We start from the raw sequence: 16,717 nt of genomic DNA on the forward strand, positions 1-16,717 counted from the left end.
TGTTATTTCCTTGCATTGGAGTCAAAGGAAGGGAAAGCCCACCTACTCTTTTTTTAAGCTCAACTTCTCACGTACTTTGCAGAGGAATTTGTCTCCACCTGCATGACATATCATATACACCATTAAATCTGTAATTTATCCTGTCAGGTACTGCTGTCAGTCTTAAATAGGCAATTAATTCTGCTAATGTCAGGAGCACAGCATCTGATATAAAAAGACAGAAAGCTGTGAAACTGTTTTCCCCTGTTTTTATTTTAGAGAGGAGAAGAACTGAGCACTTCCGTTTCATAGCAAAACAAAGCAATTAGATCTGTCAGATGTTTAAAGGCAATTGTCACCTCTTCTGACAAATTTACATAAGCAGCAACATAGCACTGAAATACTAAGCATTAAATGTTATTTATAATAGTTTATATGTTAAGATAACTTAAATGTAGCATCAACGATTTCTGTGACATTTAGAGAAAAGTACTTTTTCTTGTAAAGTACTGAGACATTTACCATTTATAACCCCCCCCCCCACACACACACACACACACGTCAGATGTGCATTTAAACACAATACTGCATCCCATATATAGTATTCTACATGCTACATACATTTTTGTGCACACACACACACACACACACACACACACACACACACTGATATATATATATATATATATATATATATATATATATATATATATATATCTATATAGATATGGGTCCCATTTGGGTGATTGAAGTCTTAGAACTTTGAATTTCATATGGCTGACACCATATGATCGAAGTTTTAAAACTTCAAACACCTAAACGAAGATCTCCATACAGCGTGGAATGGGAAATTTTCTCTTTTCCTCGCTGTAGTGCAATCTCGGATTTGGTATATTTAAATAGCATAAACATCTAGGAATATTTTTTTTTTGTTTTGTTTTTTTAAATGTTTGAAGTTTTAAAACTTCGATCATATGGTCCCGGCCATGGCCGGAATTTGAAGTTCTGAAACTTCGATCATCTAAATGGGGCCTATATATATATATATATATATATCTATATATATATATATATATATATATATATATATATGTGTGTGTGTGTATATATATATATATATATATATATATATATATATATATATATATATATATATATATATTCATCCTCAACCTCTTTTTCCCATTTTTGCACATGGGGTCAGGATGTCACTTTAACAGTGACAATCATCTTGAGCCAAGGTTTACACACACACACACACACACACACACACACACACACACACATATATATATATATTTATATATCTGTGTGTGTTTATGTGTAGACATACATATACATTTACGTAAAATTTCCATTTTGATTTGTTTTTGCTGAAAGGACCTACATCACAGGCATATAATCTAGTTATCCATTACACACACACACTCATGTGTATATATATGTATGTATATATATATATATATATATATATATATATGTATATATATTTATATATATATATATATATATATATATATATATATATGGGTGCATACACTTTATTTCTAATAACATAGTAGAGTTAAGCATTATTAATGTATACATTCTAGTAAATGTTGCTTAATGTTTTATTTATTCACTGTCACACATTGGCTATGTGTTGCCCATGCAGTCTTTGTCAATGTCTTTCTGTCAGTATTTTTTTTCTTTGTATTGCTAAGTGCATTTATTATCTTTGCCAATGTAGCTGGGTCCAGTTCACTTTCCTGGTTAGAAACGTATAAATAAATACAAAACAGGATAAAAAGGGTGAACATGACAGAAATACTTAAGGAACTAGTACAACACATTTTAATTCAACATTATTCATGAGAGAGAGGAAAACAACTTCCCATGAGGAAGTAGCAGATAGACTTAGTTTGGAGTCCTACTACTTGTCACCTGTAAATGTACAGCAAGGATCATTTACTCTAGTGAGTTTCACACCCCAGCATGAGAGTGTGGGGAAGGTCTGTTGATTCTTTTAGAACTACAAAACAATCCCATTACAAAGCCTGCTATTTATTTGTTTACCAGAAAAGTCCAACTTGGAACAAAGCCAGTTTTCAGCAGAAGCCCAGGGAGAAACGCTCCAAAAGCTTGTCTTTGTAACATGGGAGGAAACTGTGACACCCTGAGGAAACCCACAAGGACATGAGGACATGCAGCCTCTGCACAGAAGGCACCCCAGCCGAGAATTGAACTGGAGAACCTCTTGCTGTGAGGTGACAATGCATCGGCTACACCACTCTGCCATTTACTATTTGCCTACTTTTTTTGCTGGAAGTAGCTAACAGCTATTTATAGCATAGAGCAAGCTCTGACAGACATATAAATGAGGTTCAGTCAGGGAAAAATAGAAGTAGCTCTGTTTTAGAATGTGTGTTTAGATAACAGTGCTTCACAGTCCTGCCATTCAATCTTAATAGCATGAGAAAACAATACCACTTCCTTATGTATAGTATGAGCAATATAAAAAGGACTTGAAATGTATTCTGGAAAGATGGAATGAAAGCAAGAAAACAAGATCATGTTACCAAAGCAGGCCCCATCATCTGCCATTGTGAGGGAAATGCATTAAAATAAGAAGCACTTCCAGTGATTTTGAAGGTTTAAAGTAGCTCTGAAAACAAAGATACAATGAAAAAAACATTTATTTTTACTTCTAAGGTGGACTTTTCCTTTACCATGAGCAACGTCCTTGTAGACTGAAAAATGATGGTACTCAGATAAGCCTATTAGTGTAACTCATTGCAGAAAATGTTATACATTTCTGAATCACTCCCATCAGGTTTTCTCATCATTTGCATATGATATGGCTCTCATTAGCATACTGACACTGTTTTGCATGAAGTGCATGTTGTATTTTCCTACTAGTGAAGTAACACTAGCTCTTGTCTCTGTCACCTACCTCCGAGCATCACTCCTCACTGCTATATTTTGCTTAATGCACTATGCTATTTGTTTCTGAATACCCCTTAAAAGTGTGTGTGTGTGCGCGCGTCGGTGTGTGTGTGTGTGTGTCTCGGTGTGTGCGTGTGTGTGTCTCGGTGTGTGCGTGTGTGTGTGTGTGTGTGTGTGTGTGTGTGTGTGTGTGTGTGTGTGTGTGTGTGTGTGTGTGTGTGTGTGTGTGTGTGTGTAAAAATGCAGAGCTGATTGTAATATTGCGAAGCTCTAATTGCTAGGTGAAAGTTCCGCTTCTGGTATGCATCAACATGAATTCATTTAATAATCACATTTTTACTTTAAATATGTGGATTTGTATAACTTGTTTCTTCCACTGCAGCCCAGGTATTCACCTGATAACATTTACTGTGTGACTTTGTCACTAAGATATCTAGTATTTACAACATTCTTGGATTCCTGAGTTACAGATCAAAAAGGTATGATTTGACCACCCTGCAAAGACTAAAAGCGCTAACATGCCAGGCATTTAACTGCTGAAGCCTAATGACAAATTCATTAAAGCGAACTGAGTCATCCTACCTCAGTGAATAAAGAACACTGTTACAAATTGTTCAAAACTTTCTGAAAGATGTAATTTTAGTTAAAAATCACAAAACAATAGAGTTCTATATTCATAACACAGGTTTATGGATACGCAACACAAAAGGTATAAAGTCACACTAACAAAGTACATTTGTTGAGTAGTCCTAGCTTAGTAACGTACGTTCGCCAGCATTTGATACAGATGATGTCAAACTTATGGTCTAGCAGACATACTAGTAATTGTGAGCAGCTGTACGGTGTCACCTTAGGAATTAAATTAAGTTTCTCTCACCTGTGGAGCTAGGATGGGGATAGGGGGCAGCTGCCGAAGGCACAAGGTTTTGGGGAGCACAATCAGGAAATGCCAGTTTCTTGGGGTGTATCACAAGTATCTTTCTGTACTTGCATTTCTGAATGTAAGTACAGAACTGAATTTTGCTTCTGTGGTCAGGACTAAAGAGCTTCCTTCAGCATTGTGTGTCATCTAAGTTGTACCAAGCAGGTTTTTACTGTTACTGAAATTAAGTCTGTTTTTTTTCCACCTGGTGCTCCACTTTAAGAGCACCAGGTCAGAGAATGGACCTTTATAGTTTTTGTTCCTGAATGGGGAGCAGCACCGGTCATAATGAGTCTGCTATGGCACTTTTTTATTTTAATTCACAGAGAAAAAAGACTGCTGCATTATTCAGCCCAGAAACTTTTCCCTTCTGTCTCTCTCTCTCTCTCTTGCTCTCTCTGCCTGTCTGTTGCCCTCTGTTTACTCTCCCCTACAATTACCACCTCTAGTAGTAAAAATGTTTCAGTTGTACATCCCAGACACTAATCTTGCATGTTAGGATAGAATCGGAATAAACAAATGTAGGATAAAAAAAGTAATATGGAGATGCTTGTGCACACACACACGCACAAATGTTAATATTTATCAGTGAAAATTAATAATAAGCAAACTCTAGATAATACGCAGTGGGGAGGGAAGATTTTTATGCCAAATACATACACATTTAGGTGTGTGTGCGTGTGCATGTGTTTGTGTGTGTGTTGTGTGTGTGTGTATGTGTGTGCGCGCGCATGTGTGTGTGTGTGTGTGTGTGTGTGTGTGTGCGTGTGCACGTGTGTGTGTGTGTGTGACCTCTCTCCATATTGCATTTATTGTACCCTGTTTGCGTAATCTGGTGCTGTCCTAACATGCATGTGAATGTGTAGTAAACAAACCAAGCAGACACTTTGTGGTGTGGAGGGTGTGAAAGTCACTCCTTGCATAACATATTTCAGGGATATAGGTTGCATACTGTGTTTTCTGAGACTTTGAGGGATACTGCAGATTTTCCTTTTTCAATGTGCAGTAAACAGTAGCCATTTTTGTTGTGTGGCATTTTATCACTCACAGTCACAAATGACATTTTGGAGTATGAAACATATTTGAAGAGTTGCAGAACAAAGCTGTAATTGTTTGTGTGCAAGTTCTCTTTGGACTGATGTTTAAAAACTTGCTTGTGTGTTTATGGATAGAAGGTACTATTATAATTTTGCATATTTGTTTTTCAGTTCTTGGGCAGATCATAAAATCGGAGTGCACTACCACAAAAAATACAGTGTGTGGCTGTCGAGATGGACACTACAAAGAGAAGCTTGCAAGTGACAAATATGAGTGCAGACCTTGCACACAGTGCAACAATGTTCTAAAAACATGTGAGTAGGATTTGACTGCTAATTATATGCAATGCAACTGTGACGTGAATGTGAAACATAGATTAGCGTATGACCTGTGATGTCCTTACATGGTTGTTTTAGTTTGGTGCCAAAGCTGGTAGAGGTTTATTGGAGAGCTGATGAGGTGCCTTGAGGCTGTGTTACTGAAACAAGGACCACTGTATACCAGTGTGTTAATTCTGTCTGTGGTGGCTATTTCTGTGAAATCTGTGCCACAGTGCACTAACATGTTTCTGCTGTGTACAGAGGCTGTGATTGTGAAATATAGCACCTTGTGCACCAGCATGTTGCTGTTGTGTACTGAGGCCATGAGTGAGAAACCTAATGCCTTTGTATACCACATCACTCCTGTATACAGTGTCTGTGAAACTTAATTGGTGAGATGATGTGCACTTGAGCTTTATAAATAATTTGCATACTGTTCATGATGTGTTTAGGGAATATGAATTTTCTTGAGAATTTTTGTCCCGTCTACCTGATGACCATCAGATCTTCTATTGACAAATCAGCCATTTCATTCCTCTTTCTGAGAGATTACCAAGAAAGGTCACAATCCAGCAGTGATCAGGGGGTCATTCAAATTTTTTTTTCTCCTTGGTCCTATCCATGCATGTACTTGGCAAAGCACCAGTAAAGGCATGTAGTGGGCTGTCCATGGAGCGTGTCCCCTCACTTTTACAAGGGGCATTTCCTGTAATCATCCCTGTTCCCCTTCCCCCAAGAACATGAGCAGTGGTCACTCCAGTCTTCACCAGGGAGACTGCACCACCTCATGAATGTCAAAGTATATGCAAACTGTTCCTGTCTCGTAGGAGAGATGAGTGGGCCCCTCCTTGCCTGTTCCAGTGACAGTGGTGTTAAATTAACCCTGGTTTCCTTGGTTTTAGTCAAGGCTTCACCCTCTTTGCCACAGGAAAAGGCCCATGGGGCTACAATTTTTAACCAGTACACTTGGTTATATTGAGATTCTGTACAGAAAAGTGCTGAATGCAAATATCACCACTTTACTGCATTAACAGTAAGATGCCATTCACAAACATTCCAAGTGTGAACCTTAGTACATTGTGTCACTAGCAGTTGGTTTACCTCACATGTAGACTGTATGCGTTGTTACATAAGTGCTTTGACAGTCGAAACTGTACAAGGAAAGTATGTCCACTTCTCCACAGTGACGGTTTTGTAGCATCTTGTTAGGCTGTGTGTGACTCTTAATAGGAAACCAACTGCCTGCCTTGCTTGGATTACTTTCGAATACTTAGTAATGCTGTACAATTATAAATTTTTTATTTATAATTTTTTTTTTTGGCTTAAGACGAGTTTAAGTTCGCTACTTCTGCTACTATTGTCTGATCTGATTAATATACAGTGATTAACTAGAGATATATGGACTGAAAATCTTCCACACAGACATGTTTCTTGCACTGTTTTAATATTTTATATGCAGCTGGTGTGAACCTAGTACAGCAGTGTATCAACAGTCTGATACTGTTCACAAGTGATGCAAGTGTGAATGGAAAAGTTTCACACTTACACCTACTCTATCTGCATTTAAAGTATACTGAGCACAAAGACTGTATAAATTCTACTGTGTTAATGCATTTGATAAGCTGATATTCTGCACAAACAGTGTAATTGCACAACCTGTTAACATTAGTGCATTGATTTTGTACTTTATAAAGAGTCTGTAGCTGTGAACTCCTGTACAATATTGCTCTTGTTACTTTTAAAGAGTCAGTAAGTGTGTACTAGTACCTTACTAGATAGGTAATCTGACACTGTATTTCTAAGCTGTGAGTTTATATCTCACTCACTACTTGATGCAGTGAATGTGAACCCAAATGCTGTACACAAAGATAGTGATGGTGCACTCTGGACCTTTGTCGCACTATTGATTTGTTAATATGCACATAGGCAGCAGTTGTGAATCCCACTTCATTATTTTACTGTTTTTCTAATATTTATGTTACGTACAGTCTGTGACTGTGAATACCAGTGCATTATTATACTGATTGTCTGATGCTCTGTATCAGTTAATATGTCACTGCTTGATCGATCTGGAATACAGAAAGTTGTAAGTGTGTATGAAAGCTCTAGACTGATGAAATGTACTGAGGCTGTGGGCATGTGCCTTTAGTACATTGCTGTACAGTCACAGTTGGATACTGTGAAGTGTGAATACCAGTATGTTAATGAACTGGCACTGTGTTTGCGTGCGTGCGAGTGTGTGTGTGTGTGTGTGTGTGTGTGTGTGTGTGTGTGTGTGTGTGTGTGTGTGTAACCAAGGACTGTACTATACTGATGATCAGGGGCTGTACCCAAAGGCTGTCTGTTGAAATCCTAGTACTCTTTTGCTTCTGGGGTCTGTTGTATACCAAGCCTATGTCAACCTCAGCTCCTTATGACTTGTTTTTTTTTCTATACTGGTAGTAGGAATGCATTCCATAAACTTGCTGGTAAAATGCTGTTTGTGACTGCCCTTTGAGCATTTGTATCTTATTCAGAATGAAGTGGATTGTATGCTCACATTGTCCTGTGAGTTAACCCATAAGTCTGTACTTCCTAACATGTTGCATGTTGTGGTTGTGACTTTGAGAATTTAAAGTGTTAACCTCATGTTCCCATTGTACTTGTATTTTGATGTCGTACAAGAAGATCATTACTCTGAACTCTGATGAGTGTGTCTACTGTAGTGCTAATACTATACTTAGGGACGGTTGGTGACTGTAGTTGGGGACTGTTGGTGATGCACGTTTGCTCCTTGGAAGTACTGTTCAGAACATTAATGAGGGCAATACAAACCCAGTAAGGAAGATGGAGTGCTCACTATGAGCACTTGACATGTTATAAGTTCACTTTCAAGCTTACGTTTATTTAAGTGTTTATTTTCTAATACTATTACAAAAAATTGCATTAATTAAACAGAAAATAATCAAGAACAATACAGACTAAACATGAAATTTTAAAGCAAGCAATCAACTATCACAAAAACTAAATTCACGATAGTTTAAAACTCCAACCGTTTAAAGTACAGTGTAGTTCAACACAGTAATTGCTTTTTAAATGGAATCTGGGTGACAAAAAGGTGCACATTCTTACAATAGCAATTGTTAACAGATGTAGCAGACTTTAAACAATCAGAAATTGTCCAAGTATGAAAACAGACCAATCAAATGAAGAAATATATAAATGCTGAATTAAACGTGGTTCTGGTTACTCAAAAACATTGGAATGTAGATCGTCTTAAATATCCAGTTTAGTCCCATGGCTGTTAATAAATACAGTGGCACACCCATGGCTCTTAATAAATACACTGACAAGGTCCTGGGTGTTTGGCAACATCTTCAGCAGAAATGAGCCTCTCAAAAAAATGGGTCTATATTATATGAACGAAAGTTCATATAATCGAATGCTCTAATGAGCGAAAATCCCAGAAATCGAAAATGATATTGTGCGCCCCCCCATATCCCCCACTAAATATATATTCCAACTCTGAGATCACACTACATTAAGGAAAGGGCAAATACTTCAGTCTTTACTGTACTGTGATCCCACAGCACGCATCTCAATTCCGGGATTTTCGCTCATTAGGGCATTCGATTATATGAACTTTTGTTCATATAATATAGACCCTCAAAAAACATAGTTAATCATAATTTCTGCAGAGATAGCAATATAAAGCAATTCTGCCTTTTCAGCAGCCATAAAGGAAATGAGAGATTTTTGGCTTGCCCAGAAGCCCAGTGAAGAATAATTACAGGTCTCTGATGACAAAACTTGAGGAAACAATGTTACTGCTGTAAATTAAACACCATGAAATACTAACATATCACAAAGTTATTCAATGCCATCATGTTAGTCTGCACCAAATGCTTTGCCAAATGCAAACTGCAACAGTTTAACAAAATTATAAAATAACAGAATAACCAGACAGTAGTGCTATGATGAGCTGCCCAGTTTGATCATTGTAGTACTTAACTCTGCTCTTACCCATTCCTAACTTACCTTCAGTAGCCAGCAGTTGCTGATTGTTCTTCTTAAGCTGCTCCTTTACTTGTCTCTACCCACTCCATTCGCCCTGCATTCTCACTCTGCTCCCCTACCCTACCCCTTTTTCCCACTCATCCCAGTGCTCCTACTCTTATATTACGTGACCACACCCCTTCCCCTTGCCTCCAATTGCAAGGAACAACTCCATAGGTCTTCATACACCTATTCCCTCCTTCTCTAACCAATCCCTATCTTTCCCACCACACCCTCCACCTCTTACTATCCACACTTAGTACAGTTCATTGCCTACCACATTGCACCTTAAAACTAAATTATCCCAATGTCTAAACTTTCTACCTCAAATCAGTTAAAGCTGCTACTCTTGCTTATACTTCTACCACCTCTAACAGCAGTCTACCTGCTAACCTCCTATGAACACCCATTATGTCCACACATTCACTACCCCTATAAGCAAACTGCCACACCATCACTATCTGTCATCATTAACCTCATAAACATAACATCTACACCCAGCTACCTACTGGCAAAATATTATAGATTAGGCCACATTAGGCATAACTATCTAAAAGCCAGAAGGTCTCTAAACGTACACAGTAAATTCCCAAATCCTAGATGTGGAATACAACTCCACTCAAAAGATGGGGATATTCACCCAAACCCAGGCCACTCAGCTCCACAACCCCAATCCCTCTACTAAATGTTCCTTTACCAAACCTCTAAACTCACTCTTTATAGCACACCTCAATATACATAATATAAATAACAAAGTTGCACACCTGCATGCTCACTTGGAAGCATACTTTTTGACAGTTTATGTTTAACAGAAACTGGGTTAAAACCTGCAACTAAAGACAATGAAGTCATCCCACCCAGATATAATATCTTGAGACAAGACCATGCAGCCAAGAAGGGAGGGGGATAGCTATTCTATTCAAAGCAGGTTTCAAGTTACTACCTCTGACTGTAAACCACCTCAAGACTCTTAATTCTGAAGTCCTTATCTCTAAACTTCAGCTCAACACTTTCAAATTCATATGTATCATCTGTATCTATCTTCCTCCTGGTAATAACACCACCTCCTTAGAAGATATCCTTTGCTGGCTATCTCAAGACTTCCCCCAAGAAACTATAATCCTAGGTGACTTTAATATCGATTGGAAGTGCTGTAGCACTGATCAGCCTACCATCCATATTAACCTATATATTTTTTCTCAAACCATTACCTCCCCTACCAGGGTAAACAAGCCCAATAAGAAAGTAAGTACCTTAGATTGGATTCTCATAAACCATCTCCAGACATATAAAGTAGGGACCCTCCCTGATGATGTAAGTGACCACTCACTCACCTACATTATTTGGCATAAGACCAATATACCTGTCCCAACCACATTCAGGACAATTCAGACCAAGAAAAACTTTAACCTTGATCTCTTCCAGAGTGAACTTAGGGCATGCGACTGGTCTCCCACAAAATACCTCCCACTTGAGAAAGCCGTGAAGTACTTTAATTTTAAATTCCTAGCCATGCTAGACCACCATGCACCAACCCATTCTATCAGAATTAGGACTAAACCTGCCCCATGGCTTTCAAAAGAAATCAAGCAAAAAATCCATCTTAGAAATAAATACTGGGCCAAATGGCGAACCACTAAAAACCCTGTAGATCAACAAAAATTCAGACAGCTGAGAAATGACACAAAAAAGCTATACTCTCAGATAAAAGAAACTTCTACCTACAACTCCAGCAAACTCACCAAACTAAACCACAAAAAGTTTGGGTGAGCATTAACCAACTACTCCACCCAGGTCAATACTTTACGCCAAGCCCACAAGGCACAGATCAGGAGAATCCCAAGCAAACTGCCAATGCCTTCAATACCTTTTTCACAGAGGCTATTCAAACACTCGCCAGTCAGCTATCACCTGATAGCTTAATTCTGCTAGCTTCTAATACTAGCCCACCCCCTCCATTTCTCTTCCAGCCAGTCCCCAACATCACACATTCTTACCCTTATCGAAAAACTGAAACCATCCACTCCATCAGCTGACCAATATCTACAAAAAGCAGCCAAATCCATAGCCTATCCTATTTCCATTATGATTAATGGAACCATCAGTGAAGGACATATCCCAACTATCTGGAAAATCTCCCACATTATCCCCCTACATAAAGGTGGCACCTCTACCGAATTTTCTAGCTACCGTTCCATAGCCTTACTTTCTCCTTTGGCAAAAATAATGGAAAAATGCATCCATAGACAATTACTTGACCATCTAATCAAAAATAACTTACTTTCCAGGTGTCAACATGGATTCAGGCCATTCCACAGCACTAGCACTGCCCTCCTATCCTTTACTGACTGTATTAACAAAAAACGTAATAACAGTATATGCTTTCCTCTGCACTCTTCATTCATCTTTCCAAAGCATTCGTTATGGTTAATCACCAGATACTTATAAATATCCTCAAATCCCTGTCACTAGATGCGCTGGCTATAAAATGATTCCAATCCTACTTAGACAATAGACAGGCTGTGCTATGGCATAATAATTTATCAACCCACCTCCCCATTAACCTTGGTGTCCCTCAAGGGTCCATAATAGGACCTCTCCTTTTTTCTGTATTTATCAATGACCTTCACTTAGTAATCCCTCAAGCTACTTGTATACAATATGCAGATGATTTTACACTTATATGCTCAGCCACATCTACATCTGAACTGGAGTCCCTAATCCAAAAGGTGTTTAATACAGTAAAAAATGGTTTACACAGCACTGCCTCCTCTTGAATCCCAAAAAAACAAAACTCTTGCTCTTCACTCCTACTCGGAAGTCCTCCCCAGTAGATTTCACAGTAATATCCAGTAACAGTACTCTCATATCTCCAGACCCAACTACCAAACTACTCGGAATAACAATTGACAACAACCTTAACTTCGACACCCATATCGACAATACACTAAAAACTGTTGATAGAAAACTGCGCTCTCTCTACAGGATCAAACCCTTCCTTTCTCCAGCAGCTAGAGTAACTATTGCTCACACTCCTCTAATCTCAACACTCCTGCCTCACCCATATATACTATTCTGTCAAAGAGTAACCATAACAAAGTGGAAAACTCCTACAATAACATTACCAGATTTGCCACAGGCAATCCATTTAGAACCCACCATTGTTATATTCTAAAGCAGCTAGGATGGCTTGAGCTACAAAATCAGCTTAAATTTCACCAAGTGACCATTGCCCACAAGACTCTTTACCAATCTTCCAGTACTCCAATATTTTCTACCCTCATTATCCCCTACAACAATCTTAAAACCTTACCTTCATCACATAAATTTCTAGTAAATATATGTAAATCCAACAACATGGCTGGTGACTCTCTCTTCTCCAATACTGTTGGAAAATCCTGGAAAGCTTCTTCCCAGTGAATTTTCATCACTGCCCTCTATATCACTTTTCAAATGCAAACTGAAACTTTTCCTCAGAACACACTGGTTATGCCCCTGTACTAACCCTGACTAACTTGCTCTTCTTACTAGGTTCTGCATACCCACTACTTCTCAGTAACAAGTCCTATTTTCTTTAATAACATTGACAGCTTTATCTTCAAGATAATGCTACTGTTTGTACTGACATCTTCTGTGGATACTTACTTTAATACATATGTGATAATTTGTTAGATAGTTATACAATGAGCTGCCATCATTGTTAAATTATGTATTGTACCTGCATTGTGTTATTAAATGTGTGCTCTCGGAGCTTATCTCCCCGGGCCTCTACTGAAAATGGACATATATCCAGTTAGACCAGCCCGGTCAACAAATGTAATATAAAATAAATAAATAAATAAATTGAGAGCAGGTCACTGAAAAATCACAATGCCCATAAAAGAATTGCAAACTGATATAGCTGATTGTTTCTTAGGTAATGCAAGTAAATATCCACAAAATATCCACAAAGTCCATCCTAGGCAACTATACACAATCATTGTACACCATTGCTTATTTTGTTTGACATTTGAACAATGTATTCCTGGTGTTTGAAAGCTGAATTATCTTTGTTAAGTGGCTGCAAGCAATATTCTGAAGTTCTCAGTGTTAAAGCCATTGCTGCCTAATTTTGTTGCACATTCCATTTCCTTGTGAAGCCCAGCTGCTGTAAAGAAAAGGCTGAAAGTCACTATTCTCTAGACTTGTATTCCTGAGAAATTCTCTGTAAAAGTGATATCCAAAATTTCATGGTTCCATATTTTTTTTCACAGTGAAAAGACGGGAAGATAATACCGTGACTGTAGAATCTAAAAATTAATTTTGAGTAATACGTGCTCAGTACAGATTTGGGAAGTGCAGATGTGTTCTATAATGTCAAAGTTTGATTTAATTTGAGAAACAAATAGGCATTCAGACTGCCATAACAACAATAACAAAATAGAAATCAGCTGTCTCTAAAATCTATAACCTTAGTTACTATGAATATCCCAAATCACAAAATAAAACCTTGTTTACCTTCAATAATATTCTGATCTAATTTCTCTGTTAAGTCTAAAAAAAAGATGATTTAGAGACTATAACAAGGATTCCTGTCAGAATCATGACACTAAAGCACTGGTTCAAACAGATTTGCACCCAAAGTTGAATTTAAAGGTGATTCCCCCACCAACTAAACATGGGATAGATGCAAATTACCCTTTAAGGATATCAGGTGATGTCCTCAAAGGGTAATTTGCATATATCCCATGTCACCTCTAATACAAGAAGTTTAAGGAATCACACAGTAGAAAGTCTAGTTGTGCTAGATTTTTCTTTTTGTGTTTTTAACCGATTGTTTTTTTCTGTGTGACCTTTTTACTCATTGATTTAGCCCACCATCTAAACATGACAAACAAAATCAAAGCAGCACTTTAAGATGTTAAGATTAACAGCTTAAACTTTATGCCTGCAGAAAATACAAAGAAGTAACTGTACCAACTGTCATGATTGCCCCTGACTTTTCCAAATCAGTCCTAGAACAAAGATGATAACTTTAAGAACAAAGGAGGACATTGCATACCCCACTTTACGAAGGTGAACAAGAGCATATATAGTACCACCCCAAAAAATTATAATACATTCCATTAAATGTTTAAAAAAAATGTGTTACACAGGTATATAAAAGTCAAATACATTTAAACATAAAGACAAACCTAATGTCTGCATATTAAAGTGGTATTAAATGGTTATCATTCTGCATGCTGGTATATATAATTAAAATGTTTCATAAAGTAAAATGTGTTGTACTATGTAGTTGTATGTAGATATTTATATTATTGTATATGTTCTTTAGTGTTTCATTTTGCAAACTACTGAACAGCAAACATCATAATCTCTACTGTTGGGAAGACTTTTTTTCTAACAATATTATCCGTTCCAAGTAGGTCGCCATAGTTTAGCATTGTAACCTCTGAACTGGTAAATATTTAGACTTATTTATTGTACCCCATACGGCAAAACATGGTGTTGTAAACATCCACTTTCTTCCTCCACATGCATTGCCGCAGTCCTAATGGGTAGTCCGCAGTCCAGTCGGCAAAAATACCAGTATATGGCTGACGTTGGTCAGGGCGCATTAGACCGACGCCAGCACGCAGGGAGTAATACCAGCTCATGCTATAACCAAACGAGATCCGGACACGTGCTCGACTAGCATATGTCTGAATCACAAAACATCGAACACACATACACGAAAGCGCTTAACATCGACAAGCGCTTCTGTGTATGTGTGCCTGTTTTGTAGATCGGAATACAGTGCGGGCAAGGGAAAATTCCCTTTTCCCCACTGTAGTGCGATCTAGGAGTGAGAATAATAAAGTAGGGGGGTGTGGGGGTGCAGAAGCCCCCCTACAGAAACGTAGATTTTTTTTTTTTGAGCTACACATACACAGAAGTGCTTTTCGATGTTAAGCGCTTTCGTGTATGTGTGTTCATTGTTTTGTGATTCGGACATATGCTAGTCGAGCATGTGTCCTAGACCCAACCAAACGTATTGTTTCTGGTATTCCTCCTGATAATTAAAATTAAAATTTTTACCTTGCAGGTCATGAGGAGACCTTGTGAAACCAGCCCACCAGATAAATCTAAAGAATCTGAGTTTTACATCCTTGTTTATTTATTTTATGTATTTGTTTTATTGTAGCAAATTGCACTATTTCCTAGAATTAGACACAGTACATATAGTGTCCTCTGTCTTGAAGTTATTTTAACATCCAGTATGGTTTATGTATTATTTTAAGATATGGATTATGTCATGATGGTATACCGTTCATTATTTATTTATTTATTTTATTTTACATTTGTTTACTGGGATATTCCGACTGGATACATGTCCATTTTCAGCAGAGGCCTGGAGTTGAAAAAGTTCAAAAAGACATTCAACAAACCATTTTTACAGTTTAAAACACAAAATAAAACACAAAATAATTTTTACACAGATGTAAACAAACACAAAAACAGATAAACAAATTATTACATTTTTACACAGATGGAAAATTCTAGACAGTGTTTTTAAGAATGATAGGATATTGAATGCCTAGTAGGCTAACGTGGTAGTAGATCCAAAGAGATCATAGGATTTATAATTTAAGAAGCAATAAAGTGTAGGCAGAAGTCCTCCATGTGCACACGAGTGATGGTTAGAGTTAATTTGGATTAGGACAAGGATATAGCCATCGTTTTTTAAAGTACTGAATCAGACTTTTCTTGAATTGAGGTAATTCAGATGTAAGATTAGCAGGAAGAGAATTCCAAGTTTTGCCAACAGAGTTAGCAAATAGAGATTTACCGGCTATGTTGTTGGATTTGAGAGTTTGAACTAGTAGTCTTTCAGTTGAACGAAGTGTGCTAAGGTTACTGTAGGAGATGATGAGGTTTTTAAGTATGGGTGTATTATCTGGTTGGTACAGGATCTTGTGTGCAACTATCAGTTGGTTAACCTGAAGTAGGTTAGGCAGTTCAAGCCATCCTAGTAGTTTTAGGGGGTGTATATCAAAAGTTCAAATGCTGATAAGTTCAAATATCAAAACCTCGAACTTAAAAGTCCGAAGACTGAAAATATCAAAGCCGCTGTACATCGAATTCTTTCCCAGGGAAAGAATTTGGTGGGCCGTTTCCACGGCTTCACTATTTCCTCCACTGTGGTGCAATCTCAGAGTTGGTATTTTAAGTAGAGGAGTGTGGGGGGCAAAGCCCCCCACATTAGAAATAGCTTGTAATGTTTGTGTATTTCACTTTTATACTGGAACAGAGATTTTTTTCCCAGAGAAAAAAAATCGCTGTTCTCAGTCTTCGGAGTTTTCAGCTTTCGTGGTTTTGGGTTCAATGTTATAACATTCAAAGTTTTGACACTTCAATGTTGTGACATAGACCCAATTTAGGTTATGACAGTGATGAGTTCTGTAGGCTGCACCAGTAGCAAATCTAGCAATGTGACTGTAGCTGCTAGAAAGTTTATTGAGGTCAGTTTTGCTGAGGT

The 16,717-nt window shown here is 37.7% G+C and overlaps 1 protein-coding gene across 1 annotated transcript in view; it reads left to right on the forward strand.

Moving 5' to 3' along the window:
* The window catches only part of TNFRSF1A (TNF receptor superfamily member 1A), a 931,685-nt gene that overhangs the window by 585,175 nt on the left and 329,793 nt on the right, over nt 1-16,717 (forward strand). Inside the window, exon 4 of the mRNA XM_044079564.1 lies at nt 5,035-5,178. Coding sequence (XP_043935499.1) covers nt 5,035-5,178 — 144 coding nt within the window. The remainder of the gene's footprint in view (nt 1-5,034; nt 5,179-16,717) is intronic.

Source organism: Protopterus annectens, chromosome 8.part0 (genome assembly GCF_019279795.1).
Source record: "Protopterus annectens isolate FY-2018-M chromosome 8.part0, PAN1.0, whole genome shotgun sequence".
Classification (NCBI taxonomy): domain Eukaryota; kingdom Metazoa; phylum Chordata; order Ceratodontiformes; family Protopteridae; genus Protopterus; species Protopterus annectens.